The 24977-nt window shown below is 38.2% G+C and overlaps 1 protein-coding gene across 1 annotated transcript in view; it reads left to right on the forward strand.

Annotated features, from left to right (window-relative positions):
- SEMA3A (semaphorin 3A) overlaps positions 1-24977 on the forward strand; it is a gene marked incomplete at its 3' end in the record, with an annotated part of 161107 nt that overhangs the window by 57057 nt on the left and 79073 nt on the right. The window contains exon 4 of the mRNA XM_084206288.1: positions 10219-10338. Within this exon, the coding sequence (XP_084062414.1) occupies positions 10219-10338 (120 nt within the window). The remainder of the gene's footprint in view (positions 1-10218; positions 10339-24977) is intronic.

Raw genomic sequence — 24977 nt, forward strand, 5'->3', positions numbered from 1 at the left:
CTTTCCAGAAAAACACATTAACTGGATGACTGGTAGAAATGATAGATATGTTCTGTCCCTGTTTTGTTTCAGGGCTTCAGTCTGAAGCTCATAAAAGTTAAAGAAAAGCCTTTTCTTTGGTGCCAGTCCCTATTTTTTTCCCTTAAATTTTCTTCATGTTATGTCTATTTTCTTTTTGATTATCTATTGTTTCAATATAAGTTAATTTCAAAATTAAGGATAGGTCTGCTCTGGAAAAACACACATCACAGTTCCACTATACTCAAGACATGGTCACTATAGTATTATTAATTTAGGCCACAACAAATTTTTTTCTGTAGTTCTCTTGCTTACATATGTCAAAAATAGGTCTACTAAATTTGTCCCTACTGCACCTATGTTAAAGTATTGTCTTTTTTTCTTTTGTAGTAACTCAGGGAATTAAAGGGAAAGTTCTTAAAATAACATGCTTTTTTTCCTCTTTTTTTTTTCCTTTCTTTTTTTTGTTGATTTATTCTTCTTCTGACTGAATGGTGGAATCTCTGTTGTTTTAAATAATCAAATCACCTCGTATTCTTTAGCTAATTCCTTTTGGATTAACGTTTTCCAAAAGTTTTAGATTACTCTACATGCATCATAAATATATATATAGACAGAGAAAAAAAATCCAACCAACAAAAAGACAACAAAAAACCCACCAAAGCCATTCAACAAATTCACATTTCAGCAATTTCACTTCGGTGCCAAGTTTTTGCTGAGTGGGAATTTCAAGCTTCTGTCAGTTAAGGTTTCTCTGGTTCAGCATCACTCTGGTGTCAAAGCAGTTTAATATCCCCACAGAAATTTCCAGCTTCCCACAGTAAGATATGTGTAACCTCCTAGAGTAGCTTACACAGGGTATTTATTTACAGTCATACACACTGCTAAGCTACTGCCCCTTGGAGATGCCACAGTCTTCTGCTCCATTTCAACACTTGATGGCTTTACCTTCACTTTCAGCACACAAGTTTGGAGTATACTTATATGTCATTAGAGGCTATGTCTATACTGTGCTAAAAGAAGGGGTAGGGGTGGGCAGGGAGCAAGCTGACTGATGGGACCCTCAGTACCTTTCGTGTCTGTAACAGGCTTGGCAACCCGTTTGTCTGAAATACTCCACCCAATTAGCAGGTGTTGATCCAATTCGGAAAGGAGGGGTGTTATCTGATTGCTGCAGGAGACAGGTGATTACTCCACCCAGATGGGAGAGATAGATGAGAGAGGCTCCTTAGATCTAGGCTGTGGTTGCAACTTAAATTGCTGCTGGGCTTGGTGAGACTGCCTGAGCTGAAACCCAACATTAGTGTTCATTTCTTTGCTAATAAAGCTGTGCTCTTATTGTGGGGCAAGTTTACTCTGTAGAACAAGAGATTTTTTAAAGTTGTGGTCAGAAAAGACCAAAGCTTCTGCTTGACCTCAAAGCTTCCCAATATTTTGAGTTCTTTCTAAAATACTTTTCTGTTCCTTAAATAAATTTATTATATACTGTAGGAAGTGTATACTGCTGAAAAACATAACAATTCAAAATAAAAGAAGCTTGCTAGAACTCATGGAGAAGTTTCATGTACAACAGTCATTCTGTGCCTGCAAAACCCAAAATTCCACTTATTTGCTGGACTGCATCCACAGAAGACTTTGGTTTGTCTTGTTAACTGTGCATTAACCAGATGTAAAAAAGTATGATATAGTCATTAAATCAGGTATTTTGTGCTGAAGCCTTTTCTTGGCATCCCTCTAGCTGTTCACAGGTCTGGAAAATTTATTATATGCATCTTCTGAACAAAAATTTCAGAGCTTGATCCATATCTTGTAGTTTGAGCATACTGAATGCAGAAAAAGTTGTAAAAATTTTACTTCCAAAGATCACTGGGTCAAATGGTTAGTGCTAATGACAGAGGTTTAAAGGTCTGATGTGTCAAGGGAGGCATCTACAAAGCATTGCTTCTAATGACTTCTTTTAATGGCTTTTGGATTAAGATTGTTTTCAGGATGGACCCTAGGGAATATCCCACCCAGCTCAGCTGCCTCCATGCTTAGCCTTGCTGGTAAACCCTGGGCCAAATGACCAAATACCAGCGGTGACCCAGATTTGCAGGTGGGTAGGTAGAGAGGCTGGGAGACATTTTGTGTTTTGCTCTCACTAACACAAACGCAGAGAACTGAGAAGCTTTCCATCTGCAGTGACAGTGTGCTGACAGTACAACTGTTTGCTAATATGGCTTGCAGTTTTGTGGCTTGAAGGAATCTGGATGTATCTGCCTAATTTTTTTTTTAATTTTTTTTTGCTGGCTTTTTTTAATCATCTGCTTTCTTCGCTTCTCTTTTCTTGTCTTGGTGCTTTAATGGTTTAAATTCATGCAGACATCCTGCAACTTGAGTAAATTATACACTTTAAATATTCTCAAGAACTCTTGTCATATCAAAAAATCAGACAGATAACAGGCATAGCTTACTTGGAAAGATAACTGGAAGCACAGTATATATTTGTACACAGTATACATCTGAACTACGCAACCAAAAATGTCTTATCAGCCCACATCAGTCTGAAGTTCCTCAGAGCATATCTTGTCAGCAGAGGGAAATTTAGGTATGAAACTAATCAATGGTTCCTGTGCAATGCTGGCAGTTGTTGCCATGCCTAAGAGTGGAGTCATTTATGACATCTCCAAAGGAGTCAGATCCCCCAAATCCCAGTACCATATAAAGTCCTGTAGATCACACCCCTGCATAAGGGCCGCTGAATCTGGGGATCTGTCAGCTTTGAAAAATTAGGTGTAATCCTGGTTTGTGTTGGATTTGTGTATGTGTGTGTGTGTGTGTGTGTGTGTGCATGTGTGATGAAATGCACGCTGCTTGTAAGGCTTTGAAAAATGGGGGATGTAACTATGCAGAAGTAAGTTAATAGAGACCCCATTCTGTAACACAGACCCCAATACTTCAACTGCTCAACTTGCTTCTCTCAGCACTGCAGAACAGCTTTTTCAGAGGGTAGGACTATAAAACATTGATCCTTGTAATTGCAAGGAACAATAATGACAAAAAGGGGATGTAAATGATGGTATTGATCCCAGCTGCAAGGGGTGCACAGTCGTAAATCACAGTTTGCAAATGTTTTCATGCCAGCTGTCCTCCCCCACTCTAAAATCATGCACCTGCCTATACTGGTTCAGCTGGAAGGTTATCTCATGGAGTACAGGTGCCAGGCAGGATTTCCCCACCCATTAGGGCCTGCACTCAGCTCCCAGTACATGGGGACTTTCCTGTTCCTGCCAGCATTACCACAACATCTTTGCAGCCACTGTTGCCAACCATCTTACTCCAATGAAATAAAATTTTAAAAGACCATTTCATTTTAACAGGACTCAAATAATTTGCATTGTTCACTGCCTATTCTGGGCCTGTTTAAGCCAATTGTGCGCTTGGACCAGTGTTTTTCCAAATGTCACTGTAATTAAAAGAGGGATACAGCAATACTTTTAAAATAATGGTCCTGCATTTTACAGAATCTTGTACCCAAACAAGAGGAGCTGTGAAAGCACACATGATGCAGAGCTCACCCTGAAGAGGCCTCCTCACCCATGTTTACTGACATGTTGAAGTCTTTCCCAGGTCTAGCTGAGAATCCATCATCTGTGTACATGGCAATCACACGTATATTTATTGCACTAACACTTCAGAAATATTTTCCTTGAAACAATGCTGCTCCATGCTGAAAAAGATATCTGCCAGTACTGACTGAAGTGATGGCAGTAAGCAGTAGCCCACCAGCAAAAGAGAGAAGTTAAAAAGCTCCATGATAAGTCCAGAACATTTTTCAGCAGTGTGATAAATTTGAATGACAGCAGTAATATCGGGGATTACTTATTCTCCATGGATATCCCTGACCTCATCACTTGAAAATTCAACTAATGGGACAGAAGAAGGAAGAAAAAAGTAAACATAATAATTAACCTCATGCATGGGACTTTATATGAAAGCTGTCCATCCATTTTGATTGAAGACAAAACATGTATTTATTTTGCTTGTCCAGCTGCTAGATGATAGTTCTAAATCCTCTTGTCCATCCAGTTTAGACAAAATCTTATGATATTTTAATCACTTGGCTATGTGGGAAGACTGATATAAAGGAAAAATGTATTACTGGGTCTGATGCTTATCTGAATTAAATCAGCAGAAAACTGTTGGAGCTAATGATACTGTAAAGGATCATTTAGCCTTCTACTTATTGCCCTGCATAATCTGGCCATTTGCATTTGCTGCAATATCTGAGAAGCAGTATGGACATCAGTATTGGTTTAAAAAAAATTAAACCACTTTCTTAAATTAAGGAGAAAAGTCTGGGTATAAGTTAGTCACAGGGACTTATCCTTCAACTTAAAAAGATGTCATTAAAACTCTTTGCTGCATTAGTAATCCAGATCGAAGGACGTAACTTCCAGGCTTTTGGAGGAGAGATAATTACTGGAAACTCATAAAACCCACCTAAATTCTGTTTTAATTTTCATACGCGGAGCAGATGTTTTGACAGATGGATGGACTTTATTTTTGTAACTGTCCGGGAAAAGTCTGCATAACACAGCCTAATCAGTGTTACATATCTTTGCTGTTTGTTTTTCAATCTTTCTGCATTTGGCTCTTTTGGTTGCAGACATTTTCTTTGTAATTTATTTTTTCAGGTTAATCTCTCTCTGCATAAGCTCTTCTATCAACTCCACATATAAATATCAGAAAACTCTTAAAAAATAAATCTGCATGTTTGGTTTGTAAGTCAGATACATTGATCTTCATATAGCGGGTGCCTTTCTGGAAAACATAATTAACACTTTATACCCTCTTCAAGACAGGCCCTCTGCCCTTATAGCTGCTATAGAATTTGGAATTAAAATTTTGAGTTCACATACCTGTCCGGACACACTGGACCTCTTTGACTTTAATTCACACTCTGAATGTAATTGACAGTCTAATAATTTCTTAACTTGTTTTACAAGTAAGATTTTAGCACAGGAGTATTTGTAGCTGAGGTAGTGCTGTGGCTGCGTTACCACAGTATGATGCAAACTCTTTCTGCCACTTTCATTTCAATAAATCATCAGCATGGAACTGAGGATCTGAACCCCACAACTTCCTCAGTCTGGTCTAGAGGAAGTGTTAAAAGGTTTATGGTACCTAAAGTTCAATCCTTTTTCTCACTCAGGAATGCCCAGTGAACTTCTGGGGCACATTCTCTTGAACTCCCAGATGCGAGGTGGAATGGCTTCAATTGGATGCCCTGGTGCACTTATGCACCAAACTAACCCCAGGAAACCTGTGGGAGCTGCTTAGGCTTTGGTGAAGGCTATGGTCCACACTCCTTCAAACAAAGAAACAAACTGGATTGTGCCTGAGGTTTGTGGTGACTGCTTCAGCTGCTGCACGTCACCATTTCTTTGGCCATCCTTTGTAGGTTGCTGGCAATCATGCCATCACAACTGTTTGTAGACACAGATCCAGCAGATCCAGTCATATACATGAAAAAGTAGCTATCTAAAGAAGTTCTCTGTGTCAGAAAAGAGAGGAAGGCCTTGCAGGCTGTGCTAGAAGGTCTCAGATGTGATGTAGGGATTTTGTTGGATTTGAAAATAGAAGCACTTCTATACAAGGCCAAAGGCAGAACCTACAGCTCTTGTGGAAACCTTAGAACATTTATTGAAATATAAATGAAGATTAATCCTCTCCAGGGGTAGGTAGATAAATGAATGGGTATTTTTGAGGGCTGCAATCACTCCCACATGATGTACCTAATTTTCCCTTTGAATATCTACTTCAAACATTCTATGCCATATGCAAGCGCTCATGCTTTCTGCTCTATGTATGTATATATAAACTCAAGCTTTAGGGCATAAACCAGTGTTTAGCTTCACATAGACAAGAAAGGTTTCCTAATATTCCTATAAGCTACTCACTATAATGAACAAGATTATTAGGAGCAAGAATTTATAATGATTCACTGTGATGATCCCAGTGCTCCTCTTCTTTAACATTTATTTTCATAACCCATCTAAGTAATACTTTCCTGCCTACAGAGAACTTTTCAAACCTTGCATTAATTTGTATTCACATTATTTGGCTAAAAGTATTTAAACTCCCACAACACCCTGGAAAATAATTTTTTTGTCCGGTTTTCTTTCTTCATCTTTTTTACTTGACAAAGAACAATATCCAAAGGGTATGGATATGTCCAGAATATATTCCCTTTGAACAACATCCCTTTCTTGGGGAAAATAAAAATGGATACAAAAGCACTGGGCGGCTGGACTCACACGCAGGCACAGTGTTGAACTTCCCTGAGAATTTTTTCCTCTCAGCTTCTGCCTCTGGGTTACCTCCTCTTCCTCTGGTGGATGCTTTCTCCTGTCTGCTGTGTTTTGTGAGACACCACATGCCTTTTGTTGCCTTTGTCTCCCTTCCAGCGCCTTGGACTCTGCAGTCCTGCAGTGAAATGCCTCGTCCTGCTGGCACAGACCTCCCCACCAACAATGCAGCCCTCGCCTGGGGGTCTGGCAGGGGGACACGCTGATGCCAAGTGGGGCAAGCCCAGCTGGAGACACCCAAGTCATTCCAGGCCTCCAGCCAAGGGGGCTGGGGAGCTGCTTTGTGGCTGAGTTGATGTAGCCACCAGTGTTGGGACCAGCAGAGCTGCCTGCCAGGTTTCACAAGCAGTGGGGCCTGAATGCCATTGAAGTTGTCCTGTGAGAGCAGGAATGGGGAAACAGAATGGGAATGCGGGTCAGTCACCCAAGTCTCACATGGTGGCAGACCCAAACTGCATTCAGTGCACGCACACTTTCCCTGATACCTTCTTTGTCATGCCCATGTGCTGAGATTTAGAGTCTCTGCAAGTCATTCAAAGCTGTTAAAGTTGGTTTATTACAGGTTTGTAGGAAGCTTTTTTGTCCCAGAGTCGCATAAACCAGGAAAACCCAATATTCACCAAAGCAAACTCTTGCTAAGTTCAGAATATCAAAGGACCAGATATGACATTTCCACACATAATGGTGTACCTGTGCAGCTGTGCTTGAGCACAGTTAGACGAAGGAAGGAGTCTGAGATGGAAATCAGTGTGCCTGTTGCTATTGTTCCAGAAAGAATAGCACCGTCTCCCAGGCAGGGCAGAAACTTCACTTTGAACTTCCTGAGTTGACAAGGGCTTAAATCAGAACTGTAGCTTTACTTTGATGTCATTTATTGTACTTTAATACCCCTCTTTATTTATTTTTTTACTACCATGTAAAATATATAAAGAAACCTAATCTGGTAGAGAGGTGTATGAGAATTTACTGAATAGACCTTAATGGTTCCTTTATGCAGCTATAAACCAGAGGGGAGCTATAAGAACAGTCTGAACTGGACTAGGAACTTTAAATGTTACATAAATTTTTTTTGTCATAGTCAAAGGTTTATTGCTGTAGGTATTTACCTTCCCCATTGTTTAATTAGGTTGTGTATTTCTCAGACATCTAAGGTAGAAAACACCCCGTACAAAGGATTAGGAGAGCCTGAAAAGAAGGATGAATAAGCTAGATCTTCTTTTGGAAATAAATACATTGTAAATTTGAAATCACTTGACTGATATTTGCTCATTTCCACTACTATCAATCCTGAACATTGGATGTTCAAACATGGCAATGATAGGGTTAATCCACCTTCTCCCACAGGCTGATCTGGAGTAATTCAGTGAAGGTGGTGATAGAACTTTTCTTAATTTCATCTGCAGAAATCAAAGAAGACTGCTGCCCCTTATCTGAGTAGGGTTTTCCCATCCCACCTTAGCAGCATTAGCTATCTAATTCCTTGCTGTGTGTTTCAGATAAGCTGAACAGCCTCAGTGGGTTGGAGGATGTGTTAATAACACCAAGGCTGTGTGTTCAGTCCCCTTGTGGGCCATTCACTGAGGAGCTGGACTTGATGATCCTTGTGGGTCCCTTCCAACTCAGAATATTCTGTGATTATGTGATTCTGAGTGCATATGCAGTCGCAGGTGCTGTGTTGCTGTAAATCAGAATAATTCCTCTGAAATCAGCACAGTTTATTCACACTGGCTCTAGGTCCAGCCCATCTACTCAGTGCATTTTTTCTGTGGCCACCAGCCTCTAACACTTCATGTTCTTCAGGTAGGTAATTTTAACAGCTTTAGTAAAGGGTAGTAGTAGACCATAAAGATTTTTTTTTTGAATCATGATACATAAAACCTGACGAGGCAAAGCACTGTCCTAGAGAAACAGTGTTGTGTTTATATCAGGCCAAATACAACTCTTAAGTGAGAAATCTCTGATTTATTGAATAATGCACACACATCATTGCTCAGTTTTAAATTATATGGAGTCAAAGTCGGATGCTCCATCTGAAACACAGAATGTTTCAGAATTCAAGAAAGGATCTATTTCAATTTTGTTATTGTTACATGAATTTGAAGCATTTGCCCATTTACTCTTGTAGGTATTGAATTTTTAATACACTTTCATGGGGTTTCCATATTTCTTTTACTTAAAACAGCAAAGAATAACAGCATTAAGAAAAATATAAAAACATATTTTTTTATAATTTATGATCAGTATTTGCTTAGTACTCTACCATATGACAGTGGAAAGCAGTCTGTGGATAAACATAAATATAATAAATGTCTGCTCATGCTTATGTTTTTGTGTGGGGAGAATAAGAATGGACCAGAAATTCTGTGTGTTTTTATTAAGAAAGGTCAGAATTGAAAGAATTAAGAGTAACATCGATCTCTATTTCTTTCAATTTCCTGTTGGATTACCTTGACCATCTCTATTTTTCCTCTTCCATCTCTGTTGAAAAGATAACAGCAGTAAGTCAGGGCTGCAGTGAGATCATGGATGCTTTTCTCTGGGTGCTCTTTTTTAATACACTGCCATTATCTGTCATGCAAATATACAATAAAATTGTGAGAGCAATGTCATTCCAGCACAGTCCTTTGTGTGAGGCAGGGAATCAGTGTTGCATCTGTGTAAGTTCATTGCTTCTCCCTGTGGAGGCCTAAGGCATACCTCAAACTGCACATGCATTTTCTTGGCAGAGCCTTTATTTTGTGTTTGGGAGTTCTTGTTTAATTTGCAAGTGAGTTACAGGGAGGGAGGATGCCAGTCAAGGAGTTTTCTGTGGGTGCAGTAGCTCAGGTGGTGCTTCCATGGGCCCTCATCTACTTGGAAAGGTAGAGTTGAGCAGTGTATCAAAAGTCATCAAATACACTGAGAAAAGTTTTCCTCCTCTTCAACACAGACTTGACCAGAAATGCTTAATTTTCATTGTTCTCATTTTCCTTCATTGAAGTCCATTTTTTTCAGTTGTGTCAGCAGGCTGACTTGCAGGCATTGACATATTTCTTTTCTATATTAGACCTGATTGAAATAAAAATATTAAACAAATGGAAAAAGTTGTCATCTTGACTATCCATTTTAATAACATTAGGCATTAATAGTGACAGTTTTGTTAACAGGTAACAGATAATGTTTGTACTAAGGACTGTTAGTGTTGCTATTAAGCTTTTATTTACTGAGAACTAAAATAACTCATGATGGATAATTTACTTAGGAAGAAAATATGAAGTCTAAGTCTTGCAAAGCTTGTGTTCTGGGGGTTGTAAATGAATGTATGGAAGTTTAACATAAGTATTCATATGTGTAAGACTGGCCCATAGATACAGGCAGTGGGGGTGAGGCAGCATTCATATGATTGTTAAAAATGCTATATCAATGACTAGGTTTTCATCAACTCCTTCCATCTGGCCCATTTTTCTTCTAATTGTTACTTAATTGAATACAAGCAAACAGTTGGTTCATTTTTCTTCATTATTTCATTCTGACACATTTCTATAAATGGGTTTTGTCTTACAAACACAGCAATAGCATAAATTACAAAGATGAAGCGTGTCTGAAACAAAAACTAAGATTTTTTTTCTGTAATCTTTTCTTCGAGGTTGGATGCTTTATTAAATAGCGACCAAAGATATTTAAATGAGAAATTAAATCAGGCTATTTATTAAATGCTTAGCAGTAAACAATCTTGTGAACAGCATGAAATGATCACACTTTACAAATCTGTTCATTCAGCCATATATATCTCTAACACAGAAGAGCTCCCATTAGCCAGAATCACTGAATTAACTCTATGAATAATTTTTTGTTCTCCTTTTCTTTGCAGAGAGAATGCGCTAATTTCATCAAGGTGCTCAAGGCTTACAACCAAACCCACCTGTATGCTTGTGGAACAGGGGCTTTTCATCCAGTCTGCACCTATATTGAAGTTGGAAGTCATCCTGAGGTAAACTATCTTAAAGCAATATTTTTCTTTTTCCTCTTTTTAATCTTTATTGGTGTTTAGCCATGATCTCTTCCTGCCAAAATGCATTTGCACTGGTTTCTGTGGCTCGGGAAGCAGATCTGGTAAGACCTGCTCCTGAATCAGGTGCTGATGTGCTGATTGATAAATCACAGCAGTATCTCTAATTTTTCTGCCCTGCACAGCATCTCTTCCCCCAGGGGCTTCAAGAAGTATAAGTAAGCCTATTCTACCTGGCTTATGAAGTCAAAAAGCACTAATTTTCTGTAATTGAGACAAATGCTGGGTATAAAAGCCACTGTGTTTATTCTGGGCCCAGCACTGTTTTTAGTTTCCTCTCAGTCAGTACAGTCTGACACCACCTCAGCTTTCTCCCAGCTGAGAATTGAAATAGTGTCACACCTTCATAAATCCTCCTTCTCAGGTTTGTCCTGACATACTGGCAGTTTTTCATATGTCACCTACGTTTGTTTCCCTAATGATTTTTGAAATATAAATCACTTTCTTTTCACCCATTTCTTTAATCTCTTGCTGATTTTTGCTTAGTATTGCAGAATTCATGCAGTAGCTCTTGTACCATTTTCTCAGTGATCATCATAACTAAATAGATAAGCAGGATCTGCCCTGGTAAAAAGCAGATTCACTCAAAGGAAGCCATGGGGCTAGGCTGGTCTTCTGGGCTGAAGATTTGACTAGAATATCTCTGTGCTGCCTTTCAATACTTTTTCTCTCTAGGCCAGGCTATCTCTTGATTTTCTGTTGAGTATGTAATATAAATTAGTCTCCTTTACTGTGTTTTCTGTCTGGCTTTCATGAAGTATTGCTCAATGGACTGTTTCAGTTTAGCAGTCAGACTCCTGATGTGCTTTCAGCATTTATGGATATGTTTAACTAGTGAATCCATAATTGTGTTACTTGTAGCTTCTGTGATCTTCAACAAACCAGCTCTTTCAAGTTACCTTATGCCTTTGCAATTCAGGTTTGCAGATTTCCTTGAAAATAAAGACATCATTGTTGAATGAATGATGACTATTTCTTCTCATAGAAAAATTAACAGAGCCTTTGAGTGTTGACTTCATAGTCTGGGAACTATTTTTCCCTATGAAAATGTCTTTTGATATTTGAAACGTAAATCTTTAAAATGTCTTAAGAACAAGGTTTTGAAGGGATAAGGGAGCTGCAGAGCTGAAAGGGTTTTGTTCATATTCTTTAATGCTTTATTACAATGCATTCTTGGCAATTAGTGATTGTCTCTTGACCACACACAGTATGTCATTGCTTACTGCATTAAACAGATTCTCTGCTTCCTGAGATCCATTTGGGAATTGGTAGACATATTAATTAACTCTAGTTCCGTAAGATGTGTGTCAATCAATCCTTGGCTATCTGCCAAGGGAATCTATCTGCACAGAGATAGCTTGTATGAGGTCATTTACTTCTACATTTGGCTGTTTTATTGCTGTACCATAAAACTAACACACACTTTATCAAGGATTTATAGAAAGGATGATCAGAGATGAGAGGCCAGATCTAACCTTGGTTTAACATTCTGGGTTTTTAGTCTTGAATCGGTGAAGTGTTTGGCCCTGGAGTGAAACAGGAGTCTTGTTTTAATTTCTTTTTAGCAGTCTGCAACTGTAAAAAAAAAAATCTAAATTTTCGTGACTGGGGTTTTGGTTTGTTTTTTTCTTTTTTTTGGTTTTTTTTTTTCATTTATGCAGTAAGTTTGTAAGTCTCCTTTATCCTGAATCATTCTCATGACCCTTGGTTTCCTCTTCGCATATGAGGGAAATCAGGAGTGGGTTTATCTGAATTGCCTCAGACACCACTGGCTTTTGTTTTCTTTTTCATACTTAAAATATGAGTGAAATCATCTTCACTTGCCCTTCCAGTGGCACAAGTTTGTGTCCTCTGAATAGCTGTGCAGAAGGGTTTACTGCTGGCTCAGGTCAGGTCTGCCCATGTGGAGAGAAAGTGAGGCAGGCAGGATGCAGTGTACCCACCTCTTCTTGGGCTTTGACAGGTCAAACACTCAGCCTGGGTTCTGTCCCTTAGAAGTGTGAAAATCAGATGAATAAATTAATTTATTTGATCTGCAGTGAAAAATAATCTGTCCTTTCTCTCAGGTAGAGCCTGCTCCTTCCTCTCCCATACTACCTAGCCAGGAATTTCAAATGTGCTTCTTCTGTGGGAGATGAGGAAGAGGAGGGTGCTTGATTGACAGCAGCTATTAGAGACACCATGAATGAGGGGGATACAATCTTGACCCCTGCAGCCCTGCACACTGCATCTGTGAGAGCCAGATGGTTTATGTTCTCATGTCAGACAGCAGCACTGGACGTGTCAAAGGGCCATTGCTTCCGTATCATGTAGAGTTTGTACCTCCCCAGCATGCTAAAGAAGGTAATAGTATAAGCAGAGACAAGCAGCTGATTATGAGTTAAAAATTGCCATCTAAAATACTTCCTGAAGATTTCTTTTCTGCCACAACACTTGTGGAAAATTAACTGATTTCACCATCTGCTTATTTATTTTTCAAGCACTTACAAAGGTAAATGTGAACTGATTAGGGAAATAGTCAGGGAATGTACCTACTCTCTAGCATGACTGCTTGTTTATCTGAGCTCTGAATGTAACCCACCTGCCTGAATCCAAAGAAGAGGAAATCAGTGTGTGCCAGACTGGAGAGGGTGGAGAAGTGAAATTTAAAGACAAGAGTGGCAAGCGATAGAGGAGACTCTGGAAGCAATTGGAGTAGGCTGCAGGAGGCTGGAACATGGTACAATTTTTATGACTGGGGAAAGGAAGTAAATTACTTTGTGTGACAGTCATAAAGTAATGGGAATATGAATTGTTGTATCTGTTGAATATGTCTTTGATATGAAGCAGTGTATCATAGCCCCATTCCATACCTGAAGAAAATAATTTCTGGTGATGGAACTAGACAGGTTTAATTGAGTCTGATGAAGTACAGTATCAGAAGTAATAATAAAAAGCTAAAAGGATATGAATGGCATGCTGTGCATCTGATTAAAAATGATGTGCACAAATGTATACAACCTAATATGTTGTGAATTACACCGCAGTCTGAGGAGTAAAGCAGACTAATCTTTGCCTAAATCCATTCCAGATGTGTAAGCTGAATAACCACAGTATTTAGAGGGAAGAATAAAGTTAATGTTTCAATAGGCTTTAAGCACGTAAGCCATGAGGAAGCAGGAAAGAGCATATTTAGAGAGAACACAGTGTGTGGATATGCAGAAAATACCTGAGGGCAGCCAAATGTAAAGCTTGATATCATCCACTTTATGTGCATGAGTTTAGGGGAGATGACCTAGCGCAGACACCTACACAAACTTCAGGGATCTGGGGTTAGGCAATATGTGGCATGCTGTCCTTATAATGCAATATAATACAAGAAACCAATTGCCAGACAAAGCAAGAAAGTGATTAGTAACGCTGTGTTTTGCACCCACTGACTTCTGAGGAAACGGGGCTGGATGTGTAGGAGTGTTGTACTTAACGGTTGCAAAATTAAACAAGTCAGATCTGTGCTGGAAAGGAACAAATCCAACTGCAGGGAGACACAGAGGTGCATTAAACCCCCTAGAAAATCACAACAGGATGCAGAATGCACCTGCCTATGCATGCCTGAGCAGGGGGAAGGAGCCCTGCTCCCTTTCCTCGGGGCTCCCTTTGGGGTAGTTTGAGTGAACCAGCAGGGAACAGTCCTGTTTCAGTAAGAACAGGATTTTCCATTTACTTAACCCTTACACACAGGTGGAGGTGTACAGAATGCCCTATAGTACCTTTTTTTTTTTTTTTTTTTTAATGCTCAGACAGGCATTGCAAGAGCTTTACAAAATTGTTTGCCAGATCCTCAGCAGGAATACATTAGGGTTTCTTCAGCAGAGGTAAATCACTAGGTGCTGTCTGAAGAACTAAACCAGCTTCTTTTATTGTCTCCTAATTCCAAATTTCTTGTCATTGTCCAACAGATTAAAACTCATTTTTAACTGCATGAACTTAAAAGGTCTGGGATTACTTTACTTGCAGGTTATTTCTCAATCAATAAAGAAGGTTTAAATTCAGTTTAGATTTATGATGTACATAAAACATTAAGTTATTGCATATGAAGTTATATAATGCTACCACCTGTAACATATTTGCTTTTTCCGGACTCTGTGTATTTTAAAAATCCTTGGTTCAGCTCATAAAATTTTGCTGAAATATACTTTCCACTCTTTTTTATCCCTTCTTTTCTTCATATTAGAAAGAGGTCCAGAGTGCATTTCCTTAGTAATGGACATCTTGTTCTGACACATTTATGCATCTATCAGTTTGTCTCTCTGTATGTATTGCATACATATATAGTTATGGAAGAGCATTTTTTTCCTGAAAGAATGGCTTTGAAGAAACACACTTATTGAAGGATTAATGCTACTGCTGGTACTAAACATGGTGTGTTTATCTAATGTAAAAAATCAGGATGAAACATTGATTTCAGCAGTAGTAGATGTGGCATAAATTAGCCTAATTTCATTGAAGACAACAGACCTGTGTCAGTTTACGTCAGTCAAGATTCTGAGCTGTGGTTTTTAAGTGAAACATTAGAGCAAATGGGTCTTTAAGTTAAAAATCACCTGAGGCTAGTTTTCTTTCCATCTAATTAACTGTACTTTTATATAGTATTTATATGCATATATAGAGAAAGAATGAAGGAAAAGAATACTGTTAATGGATTATTCCCATTTGAGTTTGAACTGTTATGTGTGACATACTCTTTCTAAGCACCACTATAATTACAGAGAAACTCCACTAAAAGATGATCTGATTTGCAGACTGCAACAGCCTTCTTTAGTTCACAGGTGCCTTAACCTTTCAAACTTCCAGATATCCTGTCACTATAGCACAGGAAAACAAAACTGAAGAGACAGAAGGCACAGTGTAGGTACCTTTTAGACCACTTCTTCCCATTGCATGAGTAGTTTTACCATGGAGAAAAAGAAAACATCTCTTAGATCTTTAAAGGTTGATGTACTTCACCACTGAAAAGTGATTCCTGCCATACAGGGAAATCCCAGGCACTAGAACATTTTGCTTGTACTGATGTTCTTGTCTGTGGAGCATGGCAGGTAACAGGGGGGTCAGTGCTAGGCACACATCTGTCCAGGCACCTGACAGGATCAGTGGCCAAAGTCACAAAGCAGAGGGGTTGGATTCCTCTGGAGGTGATGAGACTGTAACCCATCACTTCTGCTGCTCCACATGACGTCGATTTCCAGTCCCTTAGGCTACCCTGTGTGAAAGTGCTTCACACAAAATCAGGCTTTTCACACAAGTACAGTTTACCTCCACTTGTTAAAAAAGAATAAATCTTGTCATAGCTTTCTCCCTCCTAGCATATTTTAAGTATATAGTTTTATATACAGCTGTATGTAGCTATATATAGCATGTAATTTTTTTTCCAAGCCATAATTCATTATGGCATTGTTTTGGAAGGGATATGATATGTTAACTTTTAAATTACCAAATTTAACGTTTACAAGAGGAGTAGAGGGAAAGGGCAGAGAACATGACAGTCCTTTCTCACATGACAAGCTAAGTGAATCAGTTGTTCTGGTGAAGTCTGACAAATATTTCAGTAAGGAAACCAGGATGTGTTGCTGGAGCTCTACATGTTTTTAAGCACCATCATGCAGAAGTACGCATTTCTTTAAGGCTGAGTGCTACATCCCATAATGACACCTCTTGTTATGTTGCATTATCATGTGATAAAGTTACAGAAGTAGAAGGTCACCATAAAGAAGTAACCTGATTCCCATTTAAAAGACTTTTTGAAAAACTCCATAAACCCCTTTGCAAACAAATATTAATCAGGTTCATGGTTAAATGCTATTATTTATGAAGGCCTGTCTTTGAATACACTGCAGATCTCCTTTGCCTTTAGCTGTACTTTGAACACTTGCTTTGCTAAAAGAGAAGTTAAACCAGGAAAACTCAGATTTTTCAAAACTTCATCCTGTCATCCCCAAGCAAAATATATTTCCAATAAACATTTACTTCAGAGCAGATCCTTTAAAGTAGGACTATTAGGCTTTATGCGATAATTTAGCTGTCGGAATAGTTTAATTTATGAAGTAAACTTCTCTCAACTGAATAGCACACATGGCTGCAATGGCTGACATCTTTCCTATCCTGCACTGTTGGGAAAGTCTACACAGCTGCAGTAGATATTTCATCCTCAGCAAAGTGGAACAGTAAAACCAAAAATTTATTTTTTTTTCTCTCCCTCCAAGTATCTTATTTTATCAAGATAAGAATCTATTTCCTAATAAAAATGATAATGCATACTAAACTGTTAATGTAAAAAACACAATGAAAGTATGATAAATTAAATATGTAGCCACTGTTTTTTATCCTGGTTTATTCAATTAAGGAGGATGTGCCTTTTTGACAGCTGAATGCTTGACAACTAGCTGATCCATTTGACCTTCCATTTTCCTATTTAAAAGTGTGTTTGTAAGAATAGGGCTATTCCAAATCATAAGTATGCAAAGGATGTGGCTCAGTATCTTAAAATTCACATGCAGTACAAATACCATTTTTGGAAGTAAAGTATTTAGCAAAGGGGTCATGCTTTAATCACTGACAGGAAATATGAACATTGTAGGTTTTCAGCTGTCATTTAATGCATCCAGTCCTGCCCTTGCATATTTCATAATTACACCTAAGTAATTTGGAATATATTTATGTCTAAAGTGACAAAGTCAGTAATTATGTCTGTGGCTCACTCTGAGATTTACAGGTTGAACATTTACATGCAGGAAATCAAGATTTAAACTAACACAAGTGAGAACAGTGTAGTGGCTATTTTATTTCTTCACCTTTATTCCTCAGACTACATGGCTGAGGGTAAGATGGAAGCACGGTTCTTTACTAAGTCACACTGAGGAGAGGTATAAGATATGATGAGAAACAGAACAAAGACATGGAATTTCCAACTGCAAGGGCCATTTGTTGCACAGCAGAAACCACTAATGAAACTCTAATCACTTTCAAGTCTGATCATTTCAGCTATTCAGCAACTGACTTTTGTTTAGGACTTGATAAATACGTCCAAATTGCTATGGCAGACCTCCCAGTTTATTCTTAAGAAACCAAGCCAAGCCAAACCAAACTGAAAAAAGAACTCCAGAACAATATTATTTTAATATTACCTTATACAGATTTTTAAGGAAAATGTAAGTGGAAGTCACTCTGCAGGTGATGTTCCAGCATTCTAGAGTTTGGATTTAATTGAAACAAGTAAAAGTCTGAGATGAGGAAGAGCTAGTAAGGATGTGATCTGGAGACAGTGTTGGTGTTTCCGTGGATCTGGTCTGATCTCCACAGGTATGTGGTGGCACAAAAGGGAGCTTGGAACTGGCAGGATACTGTTAGAAAAAGACAACTGTAACAAAGTAATTGTTAACGTATAAATTTTTTTTAGGTTTTCCCATTGCAGAAAAGGTCCAGTGTGAGTAATAGTTTCAAATTTGAACCCCCAGCTGCCTAATGAGAGGGATCTCTGCAGTAGAAAGCTTCCAGTGAGATAACTGAGGAGACCATTGTTCCCTCCCTGTGCGTGGCTTGCGTCCTTGGTGGCGGAGCAGTGCTGGTTGATTACAGTGGAGAGCTGTACACAGCGCGCCACAGCTGAATGGCTTCCATGAATAAGAAACCAAAGCCAGTCGACATATTCATTAGGTTCAAAGAAATAAGTCTCAGCACTGTGGGAAAACTTTTGTTTATGTTGCTGCAGGGGAGAAAAAAAAGACTGAGATAGAGAGAGAGACCTCCGTGTAAGTAAATTTGCGGAGCGGAGCGTGCACATGTGCACACGCAGAACCACTGGGTGGACTTTCACTGATACCACATGTGATGTCTTGTTGTGTGAGTCCATGTCTTAAAACCACGGGGAACTTTGGATATGCTCAGATAATGAGTGATTCAAGTAAAAGACCCTCTTAGGATCTGGGTTTAATTTATTCTTTTAAAGGATGGGGTGCTTTTTTCTAGAACTATTTGTCTTCAGTGGAGTTCCCTATGACTTACACTGGGGTAGCTGAAACTGAGGAGCACTTTTCCTTTTCATAGTCACAGGGAAAAAAATGCTTTAATTTCTAGCATTGTTAGAAGGATTACTCAGAACTTTGTGACTACTTTAAGGAAATTAATTTTAGCGATGACTACTAGAGGAGCTGAAAATACACCCACTGTTTGCATTTGGATGTTCACTATTTCTCCTATCACTTAGAGGATGCTATGATGAATTATTTGTTCCTGTAATGTAAATATTCCCACTGACACATGGTTACCTTACTTTGCCATGAGATGATACAGTTTTCCTAATTCATTACAGACATAGATTGTACTTTTAAGAGTACAAGAGTACTTTTAAGAGGTATGGCAATCATATTAAGATGTCGATCCAATTTTCTGGGTGGGAATATTATGTTGGCTCATCAGCAGAGCCTATAATGTTTCTAGTAACACAGAAGTTCAGCATTTGGGTCTTGTTAGAGTAACAATTGAAAACATTAACCCAACTTCACAGTCATTCAACATATGCAAAATTTCATCCACACACCTCCAGAAACAAAAGACAAGTATGGTCAAATCCTTTGATCTCTTGACCAATATGGGGGAGAAAAAAATAAAATAACAAACCAACATCTGTTGGGAAACCAATGTAATAAAAACAGTGGAAAGCCAGCTTACAGTATAGACTGACTTAATTGAGGAAATGACCTATAAATAGAATCATTTCTTGATTTAGAGGCACAGGAGGAAACAAAACTGAAAGAAGGAGTTACTGAACTCAGGTTTGGATAGATGAGCATCAAAGCAGCATTGTTCATTGTGGGATTCACGTCACAAGGCTCCAGTTGACACGGGCTGACCTTATGAAGAAGAATCATAAATGTGATTTCTACCACTGAAGGAAGCGACTGCATTATGTTTGTAGCTCAGTACCAACATCTTGTCAAATAATCTTTAAACAGCCAAGGTCACAATGCAGCAGGTTTTAGCTGTGGGTGATGCTCCACATACAGACCACAGTGCTGTGAAATGGTGAAGAGCAAATTAACCAGTTCTATTAAGTACTCAGACATGAGAATCTAACAAAGGCCTTATTGGTCAACTAATTTCACTGGTCTTTGCCTAAAATTTTATGGCAGCTGGCATGCTGTGGAGTGCCTTTCAGGTATTTTTAAAAGTCTGTGGAATATATTTAACTCTCAGAGACATGTGGGGCTGAAAGCGCTGCCTTTTCCCATGCTTTCAGACCAACCTAATATTCATAGTTTCTTCATGTTCAGATTAAATGAGTTTAATGGTACACTGGCAAGGTGACTGGCCTGCAGTTATGCCCAGGGAGGCTGAGTATGGCCATGGCACAGCCTGCTCAGCAGTGATGGAGAGGTTCATGCCTAATCTGCTCAAAACCTGTTTCTGATGTTGCTTCTGACGGCAAGACTGTCACTGATTCAGAATTCCCAAAAAAGGGATAATTTCCCCAAAGGAAAAATGAGAAAACTCATGGATGTAGAAACCTTCAAACAGATTCTGGAAAGAAAAAGTCACTTTTTACAATGGAGGGCCTCCTTGGTGTGCTTTCAAGTCCCTTAGGCATCTCTTTCTTTCACCAGCAGCTGCAGTTGGCATGACAGAAGTGGCTTCTCCACAATGATGAAATCTTACCTCTTTTTTAATAAAAAAGCAAAGCAGCTACAGGTGAAGCTTCTATTTCTGTGAGCAAACAGCAGGACACAAGTATTTCCAGCAGTTGCCTGGTGGAACAGGAAATAATTGTTCTTCTCCTGCTATCTCAACCATCCTCACATTTATTTACAGACTCATGTTGATAATAAAAAAAAGCTTTCATAATACTTTCCAGATGCTTCCTTACCTTGAAAAGATTTTAAAACTGAGTTTCTTCTCTACCCTGTTTTACAAGGATTGTCTTAAATTTGTTGCCATCTAAATTAATTTAAATCATAAAATTCCACTACTCCCTAGTTCAGTAAGAAGACAGTACTTATTTGACTACTAGTTAGTACTTACATTCCTAAGGAAAAAAATTACTGAATCATGTTATAAAGTGAATAAGGATTGATTTCATATATGCCAGACACAGAGAGAAGATGTCTGGAAGGAGAAGGATCTCTGCAAAACAAGAGCAGATATAATTTACTCAGTGTACACTTTGTAACTTTGCTAAATACTCTTACAAAGTATAAAGAATATGTTTCCTTGCCAGTATACATACAACCTTTCATCTTTTTTGCCTCGTATATTTTGCTGGCATAAGATTACACAAATAAACTGTCAGTTATGTTAAGATCTTGAAAGTTTTATAAGAGAAAAAATACTTCATCCTACTTTAAACAACGCTCTTGTGAGTACAGACACCCCGTACAGGCATGTGTGCTTGACTGCTGCAGTGCTACCTCAGAGAAGAAAATGCAGTTTAAGGAGCAGCTCATGGCTTAGACAGACACTGTTTTGTGCAGGGAAGGAACATGGGACTGTGCACAGAATTATCTAGAAATAACAGATACAAAAGCAGTGTATAGACTTTTGCATTAGTCCATATATCTTCTGCCATGGAGAGTTAATCAATTTACTGCTAAAATGCTGTGGGAGATTAAGAATACTTGTGAAACAGGCAGTGCTTTAAATATTTGTGCTTGTCCCATTTGCCTACAACTTGTGTGATGCTGGAAATCACACTAAGTGATTGCAGCAACTCTTTCTGTTCTCAAAATCTAAGAATAAACCCACTGGAAGTCACTTAGAAGAAGAATTGTTTACTCTTCCATTCACGCTGAGTTCCTGCTTACATATCTCGTAACAACTTGTTTTCTGTTTATGGCACTTGGTGAGCCTGGAAATGTGCTGGCTGCTCTTGGAGCTCCTGAGCAAGAACCATATAGAATCTCTGCATCTTCCCTCAAATACTGCTCCTGTGAGGGAAGTGCTCTGTGCCCTTCTGTTCCTTCCTTCACCTCTCCCTCGTTCATGTAAGAGAAATAATGCAGTGAGTATGACCTGACTCAGATGAAAGACATGCCTCTGGCTCGTTCATGCCTCTGTGGAAGTGGAGTAAATTAGTTTATTTCCTCAGTAACTCATTTCATTGGAAGAGGGTGAGTAACTTTGAAACATTTCTTGGGAACTCAAGGAAAGACTAGTTAATGCCTGCTTTTTTCTTTCTCTTCAGCTTCTGTGTTACTTGCTGTAGACAACTCACATATGGTTATTTTTATTTTTTTCCCAGAAAAAAGCTTTATTTGTAAAAATATTTTTTCTGTAGCTCAGTGAGTCAGAAAATGTGAGAAACATTTGGATGAAAAAAACAGCCACCATTGGAAAACTTAGCTAAAAAGAGGTATTGTGCAGAATAAATAAATGTTATCATGATGAATTCACGCCTGTTAGAATTGGTGATGAGTTGCTATGTCATCTAATCTATTTTAATTTGTGTACATTTGCAGTCATCTACAAGTCTGGACTGTCTTCTCACCTGTAGTGATATAAATCACAACTAGTGATTCTTGCAGTGCAGCATTAATTTACATCTTATTTATTTCAGTTTCAAATATTGCACTGCTAATCGTAATTGTACACGTTGTCCATCCCTAAGCAATTTCCTATTTGGAGCTCATATCAGCTAGGTCCAGAAGAACTGTCTGTATGATTGTATATAGTTTATTTAAGAAATGCTTCCTGATTTATGAAAATCTATGGATTCCTCCAAGTTGCAACATGGTCACACTCAGAGAGATATATTAATAAATGTTTGCAAGTACATAATCAGATGAGAACACAATACTCTCCATTAATGAAATATGATCCATAATGAATCTTGCATGGGAGTGCTAATAACTACCTTTAGGTTAAAGTGCTCAGATGTCACAGCATAACAAAATCTGTCTTAGATGTGTATCATTATGGCAAGTAATTAAAGGTTACTTAGCTGTTAAGTGGTTACCTTGGAGGAATCCTTCAGTAACGTGGCTTCAAACTTGCCTTCACTGTGAAATTAATTAAGTAAATGAAATATCAGCCTTGTAGTAATTATTATATGTGCAGAATATCAGGCATATAAATGTATAATATTATTGGTCAGAGGACTTGAAGATGTATCCATTTGCTATTAAGCATAAAACAATTTTGGTTGTTCTTACATGTAGAATAAAGCTGATGCATGCTAAAAAGCACAGTGAGAAGACTGATGAAGAGAAATGGAATGTCAAAATTATCACAGTGATGTTCCATGTGCTGCATAAGTGCAAAGCTCAAGTAGCAGCATTCTGATTAGAGAAGTATTAAAATTCACTTGGTCTTTTTCACACCTCTGCTGCTACATGGAGTTAAAACCTGGTACCAAATGACTGGAGTTTTGCTAACAGCTCAGTCTGACTCATCACGAGGATGCTTTCAGGGATTACTAAGTTGCTGCCTTCTTCTGTATTTAATATAAACCACACCAGAAAAGTTGAGCAAGCAGCTTGATGTGGATATAAACATTTTTTGTCACCTCTTAAAGTTGAAATATGACATGGACCACATCAGTGACAGATTTTGACTTAAAAAATAATTTCTTAGTATTATGTAAACTGGCAGTGACAAATACAAATAAAGAAGTACATTCTGGTTTTTATTCTTTGTTTAAAGAGAAACAATCCACTAGATAAACAGATCCTTCATCTGAGACCTTTTCATAAGTAAGCAAGAAGATGCAAAGTTCAGATCTCTGCTGTCTTCCTGAAACATTGGCTTTGGTCCAGGCAGTGACATTATTAACATACCTTAAGTTTACTCTTTAAATGTTTTGCCTAATTATGTCTTCTGATGAAACAGAAAAAAAATAATAAAAGAAGTATGTGTTGTGCTACAGAGAACTTTATTCACAACAGCTCATAAAGTATTAGCAGCAGGAAAGGAAACATGAAGAATTCGTGATAGAAATATGGGGATTTTTTTCATGTTCTGATATTTTTTGGGTTTTTTATGCCAGTGAGATAATTAACATAAGATAATTAAGAAGAAGGCATCTTCTTATCGGTGATATGGAAAACTGCTGCACATTTTGGTTCAGGATGACAAAAGTGTTAGGGGCTCTTCTCCAGTTCTCAGGCTCTGCCCAGGGCAAGTTGTTTGGCCTTAATTGGTTTTGCTCTCTGCAATTTAGATTTCTTAAAAGTTGAAGCTTCAGTCATTGTCATGTGAAAATGGTCTTGTGTCCCCAGGACAAAAAGAGTCCCCAGAGAAGGGAACTACAGGTGGTGAACTATTTGTCTCCCAGATAATCTTTAGATGCCCCTCTGCACAGTTATGGGCCAAAACTACACAAAGTTATGATATGTAGGAGTGAAAAGAAGGTCTTAATACGCAGATTCTCATAGAATTGGTCAGTTCTCTGTGCTGTAGCTTCTCAGATAATACAGATTTTTACCTCTAAATATGATTGATTCAGCCTGTTCCAAATTTGGAGACAGTTTTTGAAAGAGTATTAGAAAACAAACTGTATAAGAGAGGAGGGGAATTAGAAAACAAACAGTGTAAGAGAGGATGATTATCATCTTCCAGTGAGTTCTTTTTCCCTGAGGTTTGAGGGTGTTTTTTTTTGTTTTGTTGTTTTGTTTTTCTTTAATTCCGAACCAGTAGTGTAATCAGAAAAACAAATGGCATTGATTACTTTTTCAAAGCAGTGACTCTGATCATTTCATCTATACTTCCAGCTTGTTTGAAATTTGGAACCAACATAAAACCTGAAAGCATTTGCCATTTGTATAAATAAGCATTACTCTGTGCAGCCAGTGTTTATTTACAAGCTTGCAAAGGGTTTCATAAGGGATATTTGTGCACCTACAGTACAAACCATGTGTCAGACAGCAGAAAACTGCAGAGAAATAGCACTGGGTTTTTTCCCCTTTACTTGATCCAAGTTTCATTTTTTGTTTGGCTAAGCATCAATGGTCATGAAGGTGATATATCAACAATAGTCATGGTGGCATATTTAATTTAATTATAGCTGGTTGAGGTTCTTAACTTCATTTACTCAGAATAACAATTTATTTTTTTCTGTTTTAACAAATCTTTCTGTTTAAGCATTTCATAATCTTTTGTTATAAGAAACAGGGATCTCATTTCATTATTTAGGTGTGGGAGTAATGAAAATGTAAGTCTTCATCAACTTACTGTTGTTGTACCAAGGGTCTTTTTCTGGAGTACTTACTGAAGAACAAATCCCTTGAAGTCTGTAGAGTATAGTCTAGACCATTAATGTTGATTCCTAAACTAAAAATCTGTGAAATTTATACTGAATTTGGAATATGGAAGGATTTGGCATCATTTATCATAAAATGGTTTGGGTTGGAAGGGTCCTTAAATATCATCTTGTTCCACCCCCCATGCCATGGCACCTTCCATTGGACCAAGTTGTTCAGATTCCCATTCAGCCTGGCCTGGAAAGGAAATTGCTTCTATTTAACATAGAAAAAGGCCACATTCTTCCAACAGGTATAATATAATAGTCATTGATTCAGTCTCAAGTACAAGATTTAGGT

Source organism: Fringilla coelebs (genome assembly GCF_963513975.1).
Source record: "Fringilla coelebs genome assembly, chromosome: 5".
In the NCBI taxonomy this organism is placed as follows: Eukaryota; Metazoa; Chordata; class Aves; order Passeriformes; family Fringillidae; genus Fringilla; species Fringilla coelebs.